The 15,558-nt window shown below is 39.4% G+C and overlaps 1 protein-coding gene across 1 annotated transcript; it reads left to right on the plus strand.

The window, feature by feature from the left end:
• Positions 1-500: 500 nt before the first annotated feature.
• On the plus strand, positions 501-15,141 carry LOC104627439 (ras GTPase-activating protein 3-like). The gene is made up of 9 exons (XM_010295702.1): positions 501-572; positions 1,128-1,201; positions 2,197-2,244; positions 4,979-5,085; positions 5,992-6,074; positions 9,589-9,800; positions 10,583-10,686; positions 12,501-12,684; positions 13,285-15,141. Exons 1-9 carry the CDS (start codon positions 516-518, stop codon positions 13,358-13,360), a joined length of 945 nt encoding a protein of 314 aa, XP_010294004.1. The 5' UTR covers positions 501-515; the 3' UTR covers positions 13,361-15,141.
• The last annotated feature ends 417 nt before the right edge of the window (positions 15,142-15,558 follow it).

Here is a 15,558-nt window from a genome sequence, read left to right on the forward strand (position 1 = left end):
ATGCCATTCAGTGGTGAGATTAGAGCTAAATGCCCATGTTCTGGATGTTTGATTGAAATAAAACTCATGTACCTAGGGCACCACACTGCTATATCTGGTGATAATTTGGAGTCACTGGTGCTCTAGTTAGTATTCACACAGGCAGTTGTAGATGAATCTGTAGCTCAATTATGAATCCTTTGGGACAATAGAATTCTTTCTCTCATACTTTTTGTCAGTCTCTTTTAGGACCAAGATTAAAAGCTAAAGCAGAAACATTATTAACTGTAGTAACTGAACATTTGAAACGCATTCTTCTACCTTTTTGAAATAAAAATTTGGTACTGCTGAATGTGTACTGTACAACATGAAAGTAGCAGTTTGCTTATTTTACTCCTGGCCAGAAAAAAACCCCTCTTATCTGTGGTGGCTTCCTCATGGTCTACTGCTGTTAACAAGAATATTTTCTGTATAAACTGTATTATGATATGCATGGTTTTGGCTTTGTATTTCAGGCCAATTTCAAGGAATCCTACATGGCTACTTTTTATGACTATTTTAATGAGCAGAAGTATGCAGATGCAGTAAAAAACGTAAGTAATGCATGTGAATGGTCTGAAAATCCTGCTGTGATGTTTGAAGCAGATGCTCGGAATCCTAGAATGTAATACATACTGTTTCTAAACCAGGAAGTGTGTGCTGGAAAAAGCAGACTCCTGATAACTGTAATATTCAAGAAACTTTTATCAAATTATGCGTATGTCAATAGTAGAATCTTTTTGGATCTACTTAATAATTAGGTTGGATTACCAAGCTGCTGCTTAGAGCTTGAGACATGTGTGTGGTTCATAGGATGCTGCAGATGTATGATGAACATTGCTTAGTCCCAAAGGAAGTGAAAGATACATACAACAAAGGAGAAGCACAAGAAGTGTTGCTCATTTGCAGTTTTTCTGTTTAATACCATTTATACTATTTTTTAGTTTACAACCCAGGAAACCTCCCAAATTCCTCAAGCTTCTGCCATTACCTTCTTTAACTACTTTTACAATATTTTCTTATTGCTCTGTGCTGTACAAATACAGAAGATTTTAATTTGGGTAGTGCGGTACTGTCTATTTTATCTATGCCTTTTGTTCATCTTTTAGTTTCTAGATTTAATTTCATCTTCGGGGAGGAGAGATCACAAGAGCATAGAGCAACCTATATTGCTTAAAGAAGGGTAAGTATGCATGTGCAATAAAACCCTCTACTTGTGTGCTTGCTACCATTCTAAGGCAGCTATCTTTTTTTCTGCCACCCCTATTCCATCCATGTGTTCAGAAAAGAATGTAGGAAGATTCTTGTGTTGCTGTTTCTACTGGTCTCCATGGCTGCTATAACTGATTTTAACATCTTTTAATTTGATTTAAACATCTTAATTTAAGTATGTTTTGAAATAAGTGGAGGGAAAAGAAGCCTGTAGAACTTAATTAGCACAGCTAGGGCAAAATAAACTTGAATCAGCATCGTGTTAAAATCAAGTTTGTTTATTTTTTCCTGAACTCCAGTGAACAAAAGCTGCAAAATTCCACTGTGAAGGCAGATACTGAATATCTTAGGGAGGGCAAATCCTGCAAATGGAATTTGCTTTTGCTGCCCTGTAAGATCCATATGCTAATCATTATCATAGCCATTTTGAGGAAAATCTGTGATGCACTTGGAACAGTTTCTAGTTTTAGTACCTTTCCTTTTTTTTGAAGCATGGTCCATATGCCATATTAGTTTTAGATACTAATTGTTGGCATTTTTGTGTTACAAAACTGAGTTGTTAAGATCATCTAAGTGCACTGTGGAAACAGCTTTTTTGAGCTGGGAGGAAGAAAGTAAAAAATCCAAATTCTTCCTGACGGAATTCAATAAGCTGAACTGCTGCTTGAAAGTAAGCTTTCATGGTAGCTCTAAGTCATGTAACAATTAGGTTTTTGGTGAAGGTATGACTACCCCTTCCAGTTAACCTCTGCAGTTCACTCCTCTGATGAATGTCTGTCCCTAGAAGCAAGTTTGTCTATTTTAGTTCTGTACATTTATCATTCTTTTGTTTTTGAAAATAAATGTATTGTTTATAACATTTCCCCTCTAACTCTAAAACATTATTTTTTCTGCCTCTGTCTTTCTTTTGCTCCTGTCTGATTTTTTTCTGTCTTTTCTTGCTCGGCCTGTGGCTGCTGTTGTAAGGACTCTTAAACTAACAGTAAAGAAAGTTGATGGTAATAGTTCATGCAGGTAAGATGGCAGGGGCAGTTGGTGCTTTGCTGTAGCTACTGGCTGACAGCATGTCCTTCCTTCGCAGCAATAGACTTGTCTGACTTAACTTTGGGGAGGAAGTACTCTGTTTAGAGATCCTGAAATGCCTGTGTAAACCCAGCAGAGAACATTTGTTACCTATTTTATGATGTTGACCAACTCTTTCTTTTTTCTTCCTTCCTTAAAACAAAAATCTGCTGTAAATAGAGAATAAAGGACTTACATCTGTAGGCAGCAGCTCCAAGAAGCACTGAGTTTTGCTTAACCTGTGAATATTAAGTGATCCCAGTGAACTCACTGGAATTGATTAAGATGTATATTTTCTAGGCACTTCTTAAGGAACGTTCAAGTAATTTTTTCTCAAGGTTAAGGAGTGGCCTTCAGCTGTCTGTTTTTCCTGACATTTTGCATTATTGGCATGTTACATCATGGGGAGTGGGTGGGAATTTTCCCAGCCTTTGATTGGATTCTTCTCCAGATTGATTGGCTGGTTAGTGGGGTTTCTATTTGCCTTTGCAATGTTTTTGTTTGCTTTTGGTTTTTTAATCTATCTTTGCTTCTGTTAAGAGTATCTAGACGGAAAGCTATAGAGTATGTACTTTTGAATGAACGAACAGTACCAAAGATTAGTTATGGCACTTGGGTTTGCTGGCATTGATCATGCCATCGCTGCTTAACAGCTCTCTGCCTGTTCTTTCTAAAAGGAGGAGAATTAAAAGGAGAACTAGTCTTGCCATTCTTGTAGGTGAAAGGAGAATGCTGATGCTTCCAAGCAAGGCTAAGGCAGATCCAAACTCAGGTCTACCATAAAGATGAGAAGAAACAGTATCTCCAATCACCCAGCACTGAAATGGGTTTCATCTTAGACATTTTTCCCTTTGTTCTTCTGACTATTTGCTCCGACTTCTCACCCGTTCTGCAAATGTTAAAAACAAAAAAATCCTTTAAATTGACCTTATAACTTCTATGGCTTTGAATGCTTGTCACCTATCTCTGGGAAATAAAAGCACATTCTTCTCTTGGCTATGTCAGCTATGAAGAGTTTAATTAGAAATGTGCTCTTAGCTCTGCAGTATAGAGTTTGCATTTTTCAAAGAGGGAGGCTCTGTAGGATTTTGCAGTTTTAAGTCACATTTTAAGTATTGGCATAAGAAGAAAAAGAAACTAACTTGAAGAGCGTATTGTCCAGCCCAAGGACATCTGCTCTTCCCTTGAAATTTGCCTTAACCTTGAAATACGAAGATTACCGCCACTGGGCCTGGTGATGACCTGAATCATATGGTTTATTAAATATTTCTCAAGTAATCCAAGAATAAGGACCGAGACAGTAACTGTTTGACCATTTTAAGAATGGGAGAAGTGTGTAACTATAACTGGTTTTAAAAAAATGTGTTGCCATATACAGTCCTTGTCAACTTTTGCCCACACAACTTAGAATGGGCAGAAGGCAGCAGCACAGATGGTTACAAAACAGTTAAAATCTGAGAGAACTTGGGTTTCTGTTTGAGCTTTAAACAGATCTGCAGTTCAGTTGGATGCAATGTAGCTGTTTCTGACTGAAGATACAAGAAGTGAGAAACAGTGTTAGCTGTCCTAAGCATTTTAGCTCTGCTATTGAAAATCTTCAACCAAATCATTCACTGTTCTCTCTGTGTGTGTTCTTTGTGCTGTTTAGTGCCTTCCTACTTGATAAAAACTGCTCTGTAGTAAGTAGTTTTTACTGGTTCCATTATATAATTCTGTATTTGGCACAATAGTTAATGTAATGTGTAGAGTAGCTGTTACCAACTCTCTAGCGCATATGCATACACACTTTTTTCCACCAAAAGTGATGCTGAGCAGTATGAAGTCACTAGGCTGCCAAAGTCACCTTGAAGCTTTTGGATTGATTTAGTGGTTAGGAAGGTGGTGGATGCATCAGAGTTTCTTGTAAGCTAATTCAAGTTTGAAATTAATTAAAACTGACAACTCACTAAATGAATGCCCCTCCTCTGCCAAAAAGATGAGAGTGGGGGATTCTAGCTTTCAGCCATCCAATTGCTTTGTATGTTGTTGAAAAAGCGTTTCCAACTGCAGCATCAATGTGCAATTGCAAATGGAGCTGTGGAACATCCAGGTTTTGTTTCTAGAGCTCGGGAGTGACTAAAGCATGGGGTTCAGTCTCTGTGCTCCAGACTTCCCACCTGCCTTTTAATTATTAAACATACTCTAAACCTTTTGAGCTTTCTCACAGCTTTAAAAAATAAAACATGAAAAAAGCTTGTAGAATTAACAGGTCAAGCTTAGCAGAGCAGTACTAACTGTGTTCTGCTCTTTTTCTGCGGTAGTAGGAAAACATTTAGCTGGATTTGTAACTGAGGAAAGGGCACAAGCTGAATTCAGCTGACTAACTAGAACCCCTAGACTACGAGTCAAGCCACATGTCCTGCCCTTTTTTTACATCTGGAAGAAGGATAGGCTTAACTAAGAGATGCACTAAACCTATCCAAATGTGACGTTCCTTTCCTTGTCAAGACGAGGCCTCAATAATTAGAAAACACTGTGTGTCCTCTCCTAAAGCTTCGCAAGTGCCATCATGATATGTGTGTATATATATATGTATATATGTATAAATCTATATACATAAATACATATTTTATATGTATGCAAAATATATATATGTATGTATATATAAAATCAGTTGTATTGTAACAACTGTTGTTCTGTTTACTAGGTTCATGATCAAGAGAGCACAAGGAAGAAAACGATTTGGTATGAAAAACTTCAAGAAGAGATGGTTTCGCCTGACAAACCATGAATTTACCTATCAGAAAAGCAAAGGTAACAAAGGTTTGCCCGTCTTTTTTTGATACATTAAAATGAAGATTAAAGAAGGCACAGTGCAGGCAAGTCTGTCGGCCTGTATGTTCTTGCCCTTTTCTTAGTATGTCTGTACTGACTGTTAGAGAAGCTTCTTGGATAGCACAGTACACTATAAATTAGCAGAATATTTGATAATATTTGTCTAATACCAGTTATCAACATCGTCCATAGGTTTCACAGTTATGTAGTAGATTGTTCAAGCAAACAAAATTCAGGATACAAATACCTTACACTGGGATTTGGGTTTGTATGGAACATTCGCAGATGCATCTCAGCTTGTTCTCATAAGTTCTCTAACATTGGCACAACTGGCTGCAGTAGGCAGGGGTTTGCCTGCAAGCTTTGAACTTGCAAAAATGTGTTCACTTGATGTTGCCTAATATCAAGGATTTTGGTTTTCGCAAATTGTTCCTGTCTGTTCAGTAGTACACAACACATACCACTTCCTTCCATCATATAAATACATAGCGAGTAAGAAAGATAAAAAAACATGTTCAAATCATGCCAGTCATCATTTCACACTCCACTTTGAGATCTTGCACCACCACCATCAACCTAGTTCAGCTGAGCTGACAGGAATGATGTCTTTCATTGTCACCTTCTCAGGAAGTATACTGTGTCCTGCTGCAGTAGTTCGTTTCTAAGAGGCTTGCTAGCATAACCTAGTGCAGCTGAAAACAGAAATGAACTTAAGATAATACTTGAGGACCATGCTAGTAAATCCCTGCTGAGTGAAAGACTTTTTTTTTTCTTGTGCAGTCAAAATTATCTTCAAAGGAACTGAATCGGCTCTTAGAATAAGGGCAGAGGATGAAGTTGAGTTGTGAATAAGTTGCTCAGTATCTGTTTGCGTGTGTTCTGCAGGTGATCACCCTCTGTGTAGCATTCCAATTGAAAACATTCTGGCAGTGGAAAGACTGGAGGAGGAATCCTTTAAAATGAAAAATGTAAGTAGGTCATTCGTTAATTTGCTTGTTAGGCTGGTCTAGATCCACCAGCCTAATGGCCTTTTTCCCTTTTGTAACCTGGATTGGGTTTCTATTGAAAGATGTACAACCACAGCTGCTTGTTCTGTATATAGTAGCAGGAGTTTCCAAAAGTACAGCCCATTCAGATTCTTAACAGCCCAGTCAGCAGTCTTTGGGTTTCGTGATCTGCAGTACACTCAGTACTGACCACTGTTGATCAGCTGTCTGGGGTCTATAATGTCAGACACAGGTAAGATAATCAAGGCCCTGCCCTTTCTGTCAGACTTCTCTGTTGGGAAGGAACTGGCTGCTTATAATTGTGAAGGATCACATCTTGTTTCTTAGCTATCAGTGTTTCTTTATGGGTTAATGAAAGTGCATATGTATTTGCGTTAGGTCATGTGCCAAAACAACATCTGTGCTGTGCCAGTATGGTTTAGTGTTTTAATTACCACATTAGGGAATAAAATACAACTGTATTTCTCATGCATGGAACACTACTGCCAACTTCTGTATGCAAGACGTACCATCCCTTGTGTAAGAACAGTTCTTAGACATGGTCAGTTTAGGTGATGTCGGGAGCCTTTTTCATACTCTTCTGCCTGTAAAGCTGAGTAAGGTCCTTAAAAAGTTATTTTAAAAAAACAAACAAACAAAAAAGCTCAGTGTTTTCCAGTGCTAAACATGCATCTACAACAAACTTCTCTATACACATAAATGGTTGTGAATTTTAGCTTTTCTGCCTCTAAGTCTTTCATGCCACCTACACTGCTTGTGGACACTATGCAGGGCAGTGCTCGAACTAGAGCTGCCCTAGATACTAGGTTCCTCAAACAGCATTTTGTTAAAGTGAGATACAATGCTTGACTCCTCAGTATTTTTCCTGTTTCAGGTATTATTTTGGTAGCATATCTCTCTGTTAAAAGATGGAATAAGTTTCAGTTCACTTGCTTCTAGAGCACATCTTTATTGTACTGTAGCTGGCTCTGGTGTTTATAACTCATGTTGATTACATAGGCAAAAGCAACCAAGCTGCAAAATAATTCTCAAGGTATCAGAAGGCAGCTGTAATGTGTTGAACTGTTGCCAACTGTACTCTGCAAAATAACTTGATTGAACTAGGAAGTAGCCACACAGTTGAGATAAAACTCACTGTGTGTGGAGAGGAGCTGAGCTATAATTCTGATCAACTGTTTAGTGGCAGCAGTCTTTAACTTATGCTGAGTCTACCGGGCTAGTATGCATCCAAAAAATCCCTTTATTGTAAAGATTTATTCTAGGAAAAATATCCCTTTATTGGTAACATCAGAAACTGGGCTATTTTGGTTGCTTAAATTCAGTATTACCTAGGAGATGAAGGTGACTACATTCATTCTGGAAAGTAAGGTTCAGAGTCTTTCCATAAGCAGTAGAAAATACCATTATCACCTTCACATGCTAATATATTCCCATTTATCTTGACATACATAAATAGAATACTGCAGCAAGAACAGAATTCTCAAAACGCCACAGCAGATGTATTTGCGATGCATATTCCATCATGGGTCCTAAATGTGATTAAAGATCCACAATTTCTATAAATATTCTCTATGTAACTGTGCTCTGAATTGCACCAAGTGTATCTTCCTCAATCCTGATAAATCTGCACGTCTGGCAGTAAGGCCAGTAGCCTTCATCTTCCTTGAGCACAGTTTGGGAGGTTTGGGGGTGGTTTTAAGTACTGTTCAGGTCTTCTGTGTTGTTTGAGAAGCAAATGGTCGTTTTGGTAGTGTAAAGGTCTTGCAACCATTTGAAATTCTTGGCTTAGTTGCGGGCTTCTCAGTAACAGTTGCCATATGTTAGTTCACTTGGGTTGGTATCCCCTTACACAAAGCCATACTCCCTAAATCTGTTCCTTTGTTGTAATGCAGAAGGCTCCATTTACCCCAGCAGGACATTAAAATTCTTTTCGCTGTAGTTCTGTGTTAACTGAGGGTTGAGCTGCATGCTCCTGTCTTCCTTGTTCCTTCCTTCCCTGTTCCTCAAACTCAAATTGCCAGTTATGTCCTGAAGAGTTTTATTAAAAGGACTGTCTCTCTGGTGTGTATTTTGGCAGTGCTGGACTGATCATACTGGCAGCTCCTTCACTGCTGTTGTGTGTTGTGCCTTTCTAACTATTGTCTGACATCTATGAGGATATTAAATTTAGGGAAATGGCTTTACCTTTCCTCTTAGAAGAGACATTGTAATTTAAAAAACTATTGGGTCACAAATTAGAAAGTATATTTGGAAGCTACTTTGAAGGATGTGCACCTAAAAGTGTCACAAGGGAAGAAGAGATTGCGCCTGGTGCCAGTCTGCAATGTTCTTCTGACCAGCTAAGTGCAGAATTCAGGCAAATGTTTCAGGTCTTTGTAATAGACAAAAGTGAATTTCAGTTTTGGTGGGATTTTTCGTTTTTTGGTGTGAGGGTTTTTGGTTTGGTTTTGGGCCGGGGGGTGCCTCTGTTTTTCTTTCTAAAGTAGCACAGAGAAACCAGCTGTTTGGAAAATAATAGTCCACATGATACGGGCAGTGTAATGTCTAATGATTTGAATAATCAAATGAAGAAGTAGAAGAGGGAAGGGTAATTTAGGAATACCGGTGAGAGAGAGGAAAACGCATTAAAATTAAGTATTTGCAGAAGCTAGAGGAAAGGAAGATGGTTGACATTTGCCTTTTCAAAATTTGCAGTTTAAGATCACTAACTTGAGCTTAGTTATCTTCAGTGCATGATCAGAATAGTCAAGCAATAAGGCTGTGCATCAGACACTTGCTTCTTCAAGACGAAGAAAATAAATGCAGTTGTGCCATTTTAAGTTGCAAGCTGTTTTAAACAGGAGAGCTGTAGTTTAGATTTTCAGTGCCCAAGCCATCATGCAGAATTAGTGTAATTATTTGAACTACCCTATGGTGATTAAAAAGAAACTGTATTGCTGTGATTTGCTAATAGCAGGTATAGTTGGGTGCAGAACTGTGGCAGTTACTAAAAGGAAAGAATCATGCTGAAATAGGTGTTAAAAAGACTAGAGATACGGCAGTATTAAAGCAAAGATGTGGCTAAGGCTGGATCCAAACTCGCATTTTTGTCTTTTCTGCCCCCTGCTGACCAGCATTTCCTTTCAGCCCTGCGTTGGGTCCCTCTTGTCAGCCTTCCAAAACTCGGAGCTGAAGCATTACTAAAATTGCATCCCTGAGGCTGACAACAATCTTGTTGAGGCCTAACCAGCAAGTTGATATTAAGTTGTTTGTAAATAATCTCCTACAGGAACAGTATCTTACTCCTTGTACCAGGTGAAAGGTCTTGTTGTTCTAAGGGCACATATGCTGCTTGATTTTGTGTTGAAACATATTTATTGGTGCATTCTTTTGGTATGCTGTGTTTTTCCTTTAAGAAATCATCAGTCTGAGCCCGGTCTTACGTTCACCAACTTATTCTGGTGGTTTATTCTGTGGCTTATTTCCTTATTTGCAGATGTTCCAGGTGATCCAGCCTGAAAGAAGAGTCCTGTATATCCAGGCAAATAATTGTGTGGAGGCAAAGGACTGGATTGATATCCTCACCAAAGTTAGCCAATGCAACAAGAAGCGCCTCACAGTCTACCATCCCTCTGCCTATCTTAATGGCCACTGGCTTTGCTGTAAAGCTACTGCAGATAATACTCCTGGCTGCACACCCTGCACAGGGTAAGGATTGGTAACCTGCTGTTGGTCTAGGTATTGCCAGGAATATGTGCGTCTGCAGCACGACTTGCATGTATGCAGTTACCAAGAAGATCTGCCAGGTGTGCAGGCATCATGGTATTTTCAAAGGCCATCTTTATTGTCATTTCTGATGCTGTCAGTATCTTGGTCAAAATGTTGCAATTTTTAGAGTTCAAGACATTAATAGGAGTTGGCTGTGGGATAAGATGCTTTGGTTCTGATCATATGTCATTAGTAAAAATGTCAGAAATCCCTTCAATGTCCTGTTTGTAAATTCCTGAAACAGTCAGTCATCTGCTTCTAGATTTAATTCTAAACCAATCTTTTTCTAAGGGACCCACTCATGCTCCCTATTAAATGAAGAGGTGTACTGTCTGGTTCATAGGAAACTGTTTTCATCTAAAATGAGAGAAGCAACAAGTCTGTAGTGGTAGTTAGTCTCAGAATACGCAGCCTGGACAGTTCGGAGTTCAGTGCTTTGGCTCCTCCATCTGGTTATAGCAGACTAATTCACCAAAATGTCTGGATACTGATACAGTCCTCTCTTCCAAGTCAGACTGAAAGCATGCTGGATAAATGTAGGCATAAAGAAGTTTGAACTTTTCTACCTTTTCTTTTGGGAAAAATAGGAAGTTTTGAGCTCCTTTCAATACAATCTGTTGGCTTTCATGAGTACTTTGTACTTTCATCCTTGTTAAGTGCTTTTTGTTCCATAACATACTGTTTAGCATATAACTTCTACCTCTCTTCCTGATGCCTTACAGAGGCCTTCCAGCAAATATACAACTGGATATAGATGGAGATAGAGAAACTGAGCGCATCTACTCTCTTTTCAACTTGTATATGCCAAAATTGGAGAAAATGCAAGGTGAGGATGAAAGATGATTGCATCTCCAATGCACATAGCAAGGCAAAAATACCTGTGAAGAATTGTATGTTCTAGCTACACCAGCCTTGCAAATCACATCCTAGAACACAGCGGGCATTCTTTAACTTGTTTCCCCTTCTGCTGTCTTGAGGCAGTTGTGTGAATTATTTTTGGTACAGTGTGCAGTCTCACAGTCTGTACAAAGTTCTTTGCATAATAAACAGTTGTTTGAAATACATTCTTAACCACAGCATCCTAAAATAGCATAAGCACAGAGCATTGCTTGGATGCTCTGAATTGACAAATCAGTGTGCACTAGACCAGAAGTTTACTGATCCTGAAACGAAGCAGCAGCAAAGTTGAGGTTTCAGTGGAACATGGTTTTGTGTTACCAGAAGTCATGTGCACATTCTCTGATTCAGATCCCAAGAACAGGCTGGATACAAATGGTTTCCTCAGGAAGGCTCTTTCAGAATTATCAGTGAAAGATGACCTGTTGATGTCTATGAAATGTTGAAAATTGAAGTTTGGGATAGGAAACCCTCAGGAGCTGAGGGGAGCAAAGATGTGACATGAAGGATAAAAGAAAGAAGAGACAGCAGAGGAAGTTAGTACTGGTAGGCATGCCAAGAAAAGTATCCGGTGTACACGGTGCCAGACTTGAAATCCCAATTTAGCACAGGGAGTGGCAGGGAAGCCTTCACTGTGGCACTGATCTTTAAATAGGACTTTATTTTATAATATGAGATAAGCCAGTGGTGTCAAACACACAGATTGGAAAGCACTTTAATCCATTCCTGGCCGCCATGCAATTGCAAACTTAAGATCCTCACCACTTCCGAGCTGTCTGAACCAATGCCCAGCTTTCTCCCGTTCCGAATCTTCACTGCCAGAGCCAGCATCGAGTTTCAGTGTCGGGGAAAAGGACGCAGGTCTGGCACAGACAGTGCGGCAAGGGGAAGGTAACTCGAAAGCTGGGACAGAGACAGCAGTAAAGCTAGAAAGCTAGGGAAAAATAGAGGCAAAGTAAAATACTCTTCCTCCCCTTCTAATGCGTTCTGCCACAATGCAGAAGTAGATCCCATGATGAATGTGTTGCAAATATTCATGTGTAATCAGTGTCCTGATCTCTTAGCCAGGAAGGCTCCTTGGTAGGATGAGAAGGTGGTATGACTTGCCCCTTCTTAGCATATGTCCTTTAGCAGGCAGCCAGCCAGAAGTCATGACGTATTCTGCTTGTGCTTGTTTTATGAACCTTTTAGGGGTGATGTGGTAAAACATCTTCTGTGACTACTTCAGCCTGTAATTGTTTTGAATTCAGTCTGTTGTGCAGTGCTGTACTTGCTGCTTAGCTGCTGCTTAGGGATGGAACCTATCCTTCTGACAAGTGAATACTTGACTTATGCCAGCCAGCCCGGCAGCACAGTGGCAGAGTTAGGCCTGTGTCAGAGTTCCCAAAGTGTGTGCATGGGGTACTGCTAGTGGTAATTGAGATGAAAGCGTTGCCTGTGCAGTAAAGGACAGCTTCGCACCAAGCCAGGAGCAGCTGCCAGGCTTGCTGCCCTTTGCTTACGAGACAAGGAGGAGGGAACGGGCATGGGCCAGCCTCTGTGCCTACCAACAGCGCAGCACAAGGACAGGCAATGCTCCGTCTGCTGTTGCTGTTGATGTCAGCCACAGTTCTGTGGTGGTCATACAGAAGCAAACCAAGGAACTGTATGAACCTGGGACTGAGTATTTTTAGTCTGCATGTCTTGCTTTTTTCTCCCTGCCTACCTGATACCTATTCCTGTACTTTTTTTTTTTTTCCCCAGAGGCCTGTGGTAGCAAATCTGTGTATGATGGACCTGAAGAGGAAGAATATTCTACATTCATCATTGATGACCCTAAGGAGACATATAAAACGCTAAAGCTGATTATTGAAGGTGTTGGAACTTTAGAGCAGGAGCATGCTCAATATAAGAGGGATAAATTCAAGAAGACGAAATATGGAAGCCAGTAAGTATAATGGGTTGTCCAAACAGGGGAACAGTCCTCGGAAATGTTATTTCCCATGCTTATGTTCTGGCCTTTACTATATTCATGTTCAAAGAATGTCCTGCAAATATATACAAAGTAAGATTGTGATTTAGGATTGATATTACAATGTTTTAAAGGACTGTAAGGAATTTTAAAATGCTTATTGTCTAATACAGTTTTATTCATAAAAACAACTGTGGGGTTTTGGTTTTTGTTTTTTTAATTTTGAACCTGTGTTTGTGAAATGAGCAGTAAGTACCAGAAGATACATGTATTTACTAGCTTCTTTTAGACTGTTGGTTTAAAAATGGGAAGAATGGCTGATACAGCCACATGACCGTATCTTGTGTACGTGTAAATAAAGGAGCATTCTGCACGTGGCTGACAAAAAAGAGAATCAATTCAATCAGCCAGCTCTTCCGGTTCAAGTAAGATGCAGTATTATCATTACAATTCCAACTTTGAATATCAAACTTAGGGAAAAGGTTTTGTCCGTTCACTTTCTGTTCTGACATCTTGTCTTCCTGACAGAAAGTTCTATGTATAGTGCTTTTTTCCTTTTTTTTTCTTTTCTTTTAGAGAACATCCCATTGGTGACAAAAGCTTCCAGACCTACATCAGGCAGCAGTCAGAGATCTCGGCACATTCCATATGAACTGCAAAGGAAATGAGAGGACAGTGCTGAAGGGTCGATCAGCGAAGCTAAACAGCAAAACAAAAGGGAAGCCACACATGTAGCAAAATGTATGGATAAGTGTCAAGCTTACAAACTTTGAGACTTGCTAAATGCATTCTCTTTTCAAGAAACTGTTAAAATAGTTGCTATGCACTTTATTCATCTGGTTATTGACAGATGATAAAACTCTGCCTTCTAGGCAGTTGTTGTCATGTGTATTTTTAAATTTGCTTTGGTTTCTTGGAATCTAGTGATCAGTTCAATGATCGAGGTGTGTGGACTTCATCTTGACAACTCCAATGCAATTCCTTACTTTTTGGAAACCAAGCATGCTGCTAATATGCAGCATTTTCTAGAATGGTTCTTTGTTACTGTTTTTTGTTCCTGATTAATGTATATTATGTATATTACACCCCTGCGTGCTCTCTTAGGAAAAGCTTAGTAACAGTTTACTTCTAATGCCTGCATTTAGAAAAGAAGCAGAGAAAAAAACCCAGTGGTGTAATCTCTTGCATTGTAGCTTTATTCTGAGCAGGCCAAGGAGCAGGCCTTTTGTTTTTACAGCAGCATAATTTTTGCTAAATGTGCACAGTTTTTAATAGAAATTCAGATCTGAATGGTACTCTTGATATTTTTGAGATACAAAGTCATTTCTCCAGACACATTCAGCAGACTGGTTTTGAAGGTGCAATCTCAGCGGTATAATAAAACTGACTCTCATAAATACGAGTAAGAAATAAATGAACTTCTGTCAAAGCTACATGTCTCTTATGGAGTCCAGTGAATGATAATCTTCAAAAGTCTGACAACTGAAAGGCAAGGTAAGCTGCTTTTGATGACCTTTTACCACCACAGCCAGAAGGATGAATAGGATACAAGTCTGGCAGCTGACACACAGCCGATTCCCAGGCACAACACCCGTCAAGATGGGTTTCTCCGAAAGGATGTTTAAGCACTGGAGTCCATGCTGTCCTAGTACCACTTGCTTTTCTGGAAAATAGATTTCTACTTTTCCAAAAATGTTTTTAAATACTTTTTTAAGAAACTTGTTAAAGAATATTTAGTATATTAACATGCATAATGGTAACTTGTTAATATTCTGAGTGTAGTGAAAATGGAATGAGCTGCGTATCTCACTAATACCAACAAAAGTCATTAAGGAGGGGAATAAAGATCTGCTAAATATAAGATATATATTTATGTATGCTGTTTAGTTGTACACCGTAACTTTCCTCTGTATAAGGGTCTGATTTACAAACATCTAGCTTTGTTGGCACAGAAGCCTGCATGATGGACTTTAAACTTCTGTGGGGTAGAAGCTAGTGTTGGTTTTAAGCTGAATTGGAACAGAAAGGATTGAACTGTCAGTTTAATGTGAAGGTATCTGTATCTTTGCTTAAAGTGTTACAGAGTAACTCTTAACTGTGTCCTTATTGCATCTGACATGATTTAAGATGGCTGAAGTACTTTGAATGCCTCTGGTAGTGATGCTTTTAGGAATGAGGTTTTCTTTTTGTTTGAGTATATAGTAGACCACCTCCTTGTAGATGATAAATGATCTCTTATTCATCTTCACCCAGCAGACTGGGGAAAGAGAAGTAATGAAGCATTGCAGAGATGCATTTTGGATTCCAAGCTTTTAGCTGCCATGAACTGCAATTTTTAACACGTATTTGTAACTTAATATTGTTTATAAAATACTAATGATCTGTAATGTGTGTTCTACTTGCCAATTAAAAGAAATGTTTTATTTCTGAAAACGGTGTGCATATTTGGAGTCTGTTTAGATTCACAGTGGTCACCAGGGGTACCTGCTGGCACAGCATCTGCTGTTCAGAGTTGGACCATGGATGGAGATCCTTGTGAGTGTAAACCAATCTCTGTTGGGGCTACTGAGTTGCAGCCTCGCTCCTCCTCCCATCCCCATCCCTTTTCTTGGGTCAGCATTGCACCCGTGGGACTCTGCAGCGAACCAGATTGGGCACCTGAGCCAGCCACAAACTACTCTTGCAAAGGAAGCAGTTACCGCTCAGCTAGATCAGCCTTTTGAACTGGCTCCTTGTGTTATTACACAGCTGTTGCTGCTGCGAGGGACGGGTGAGTCCACATTGAAAGGACAGGAGGTGAGAGTTGAGAGTGCAGCACTCTGCATGTAGATCAGCTCATAACCCTGTGGA

Source organism: Phaethon lepturus, unplaced genomic scaffold (genome assembly GCF_000687285.1).
Source record: "Phaethon lepturus isolate BGI_N335 unplaced genomic scaffold, ASM68728v1 C14092637, whole genome shotgun sequence".
NCBI classification, from domain to species: Eukaryota; Metazoa; Chordata; class Aves; order Phaethontiformes; family Phaethontidae; genus Phaethon; species Phaethon lepturus.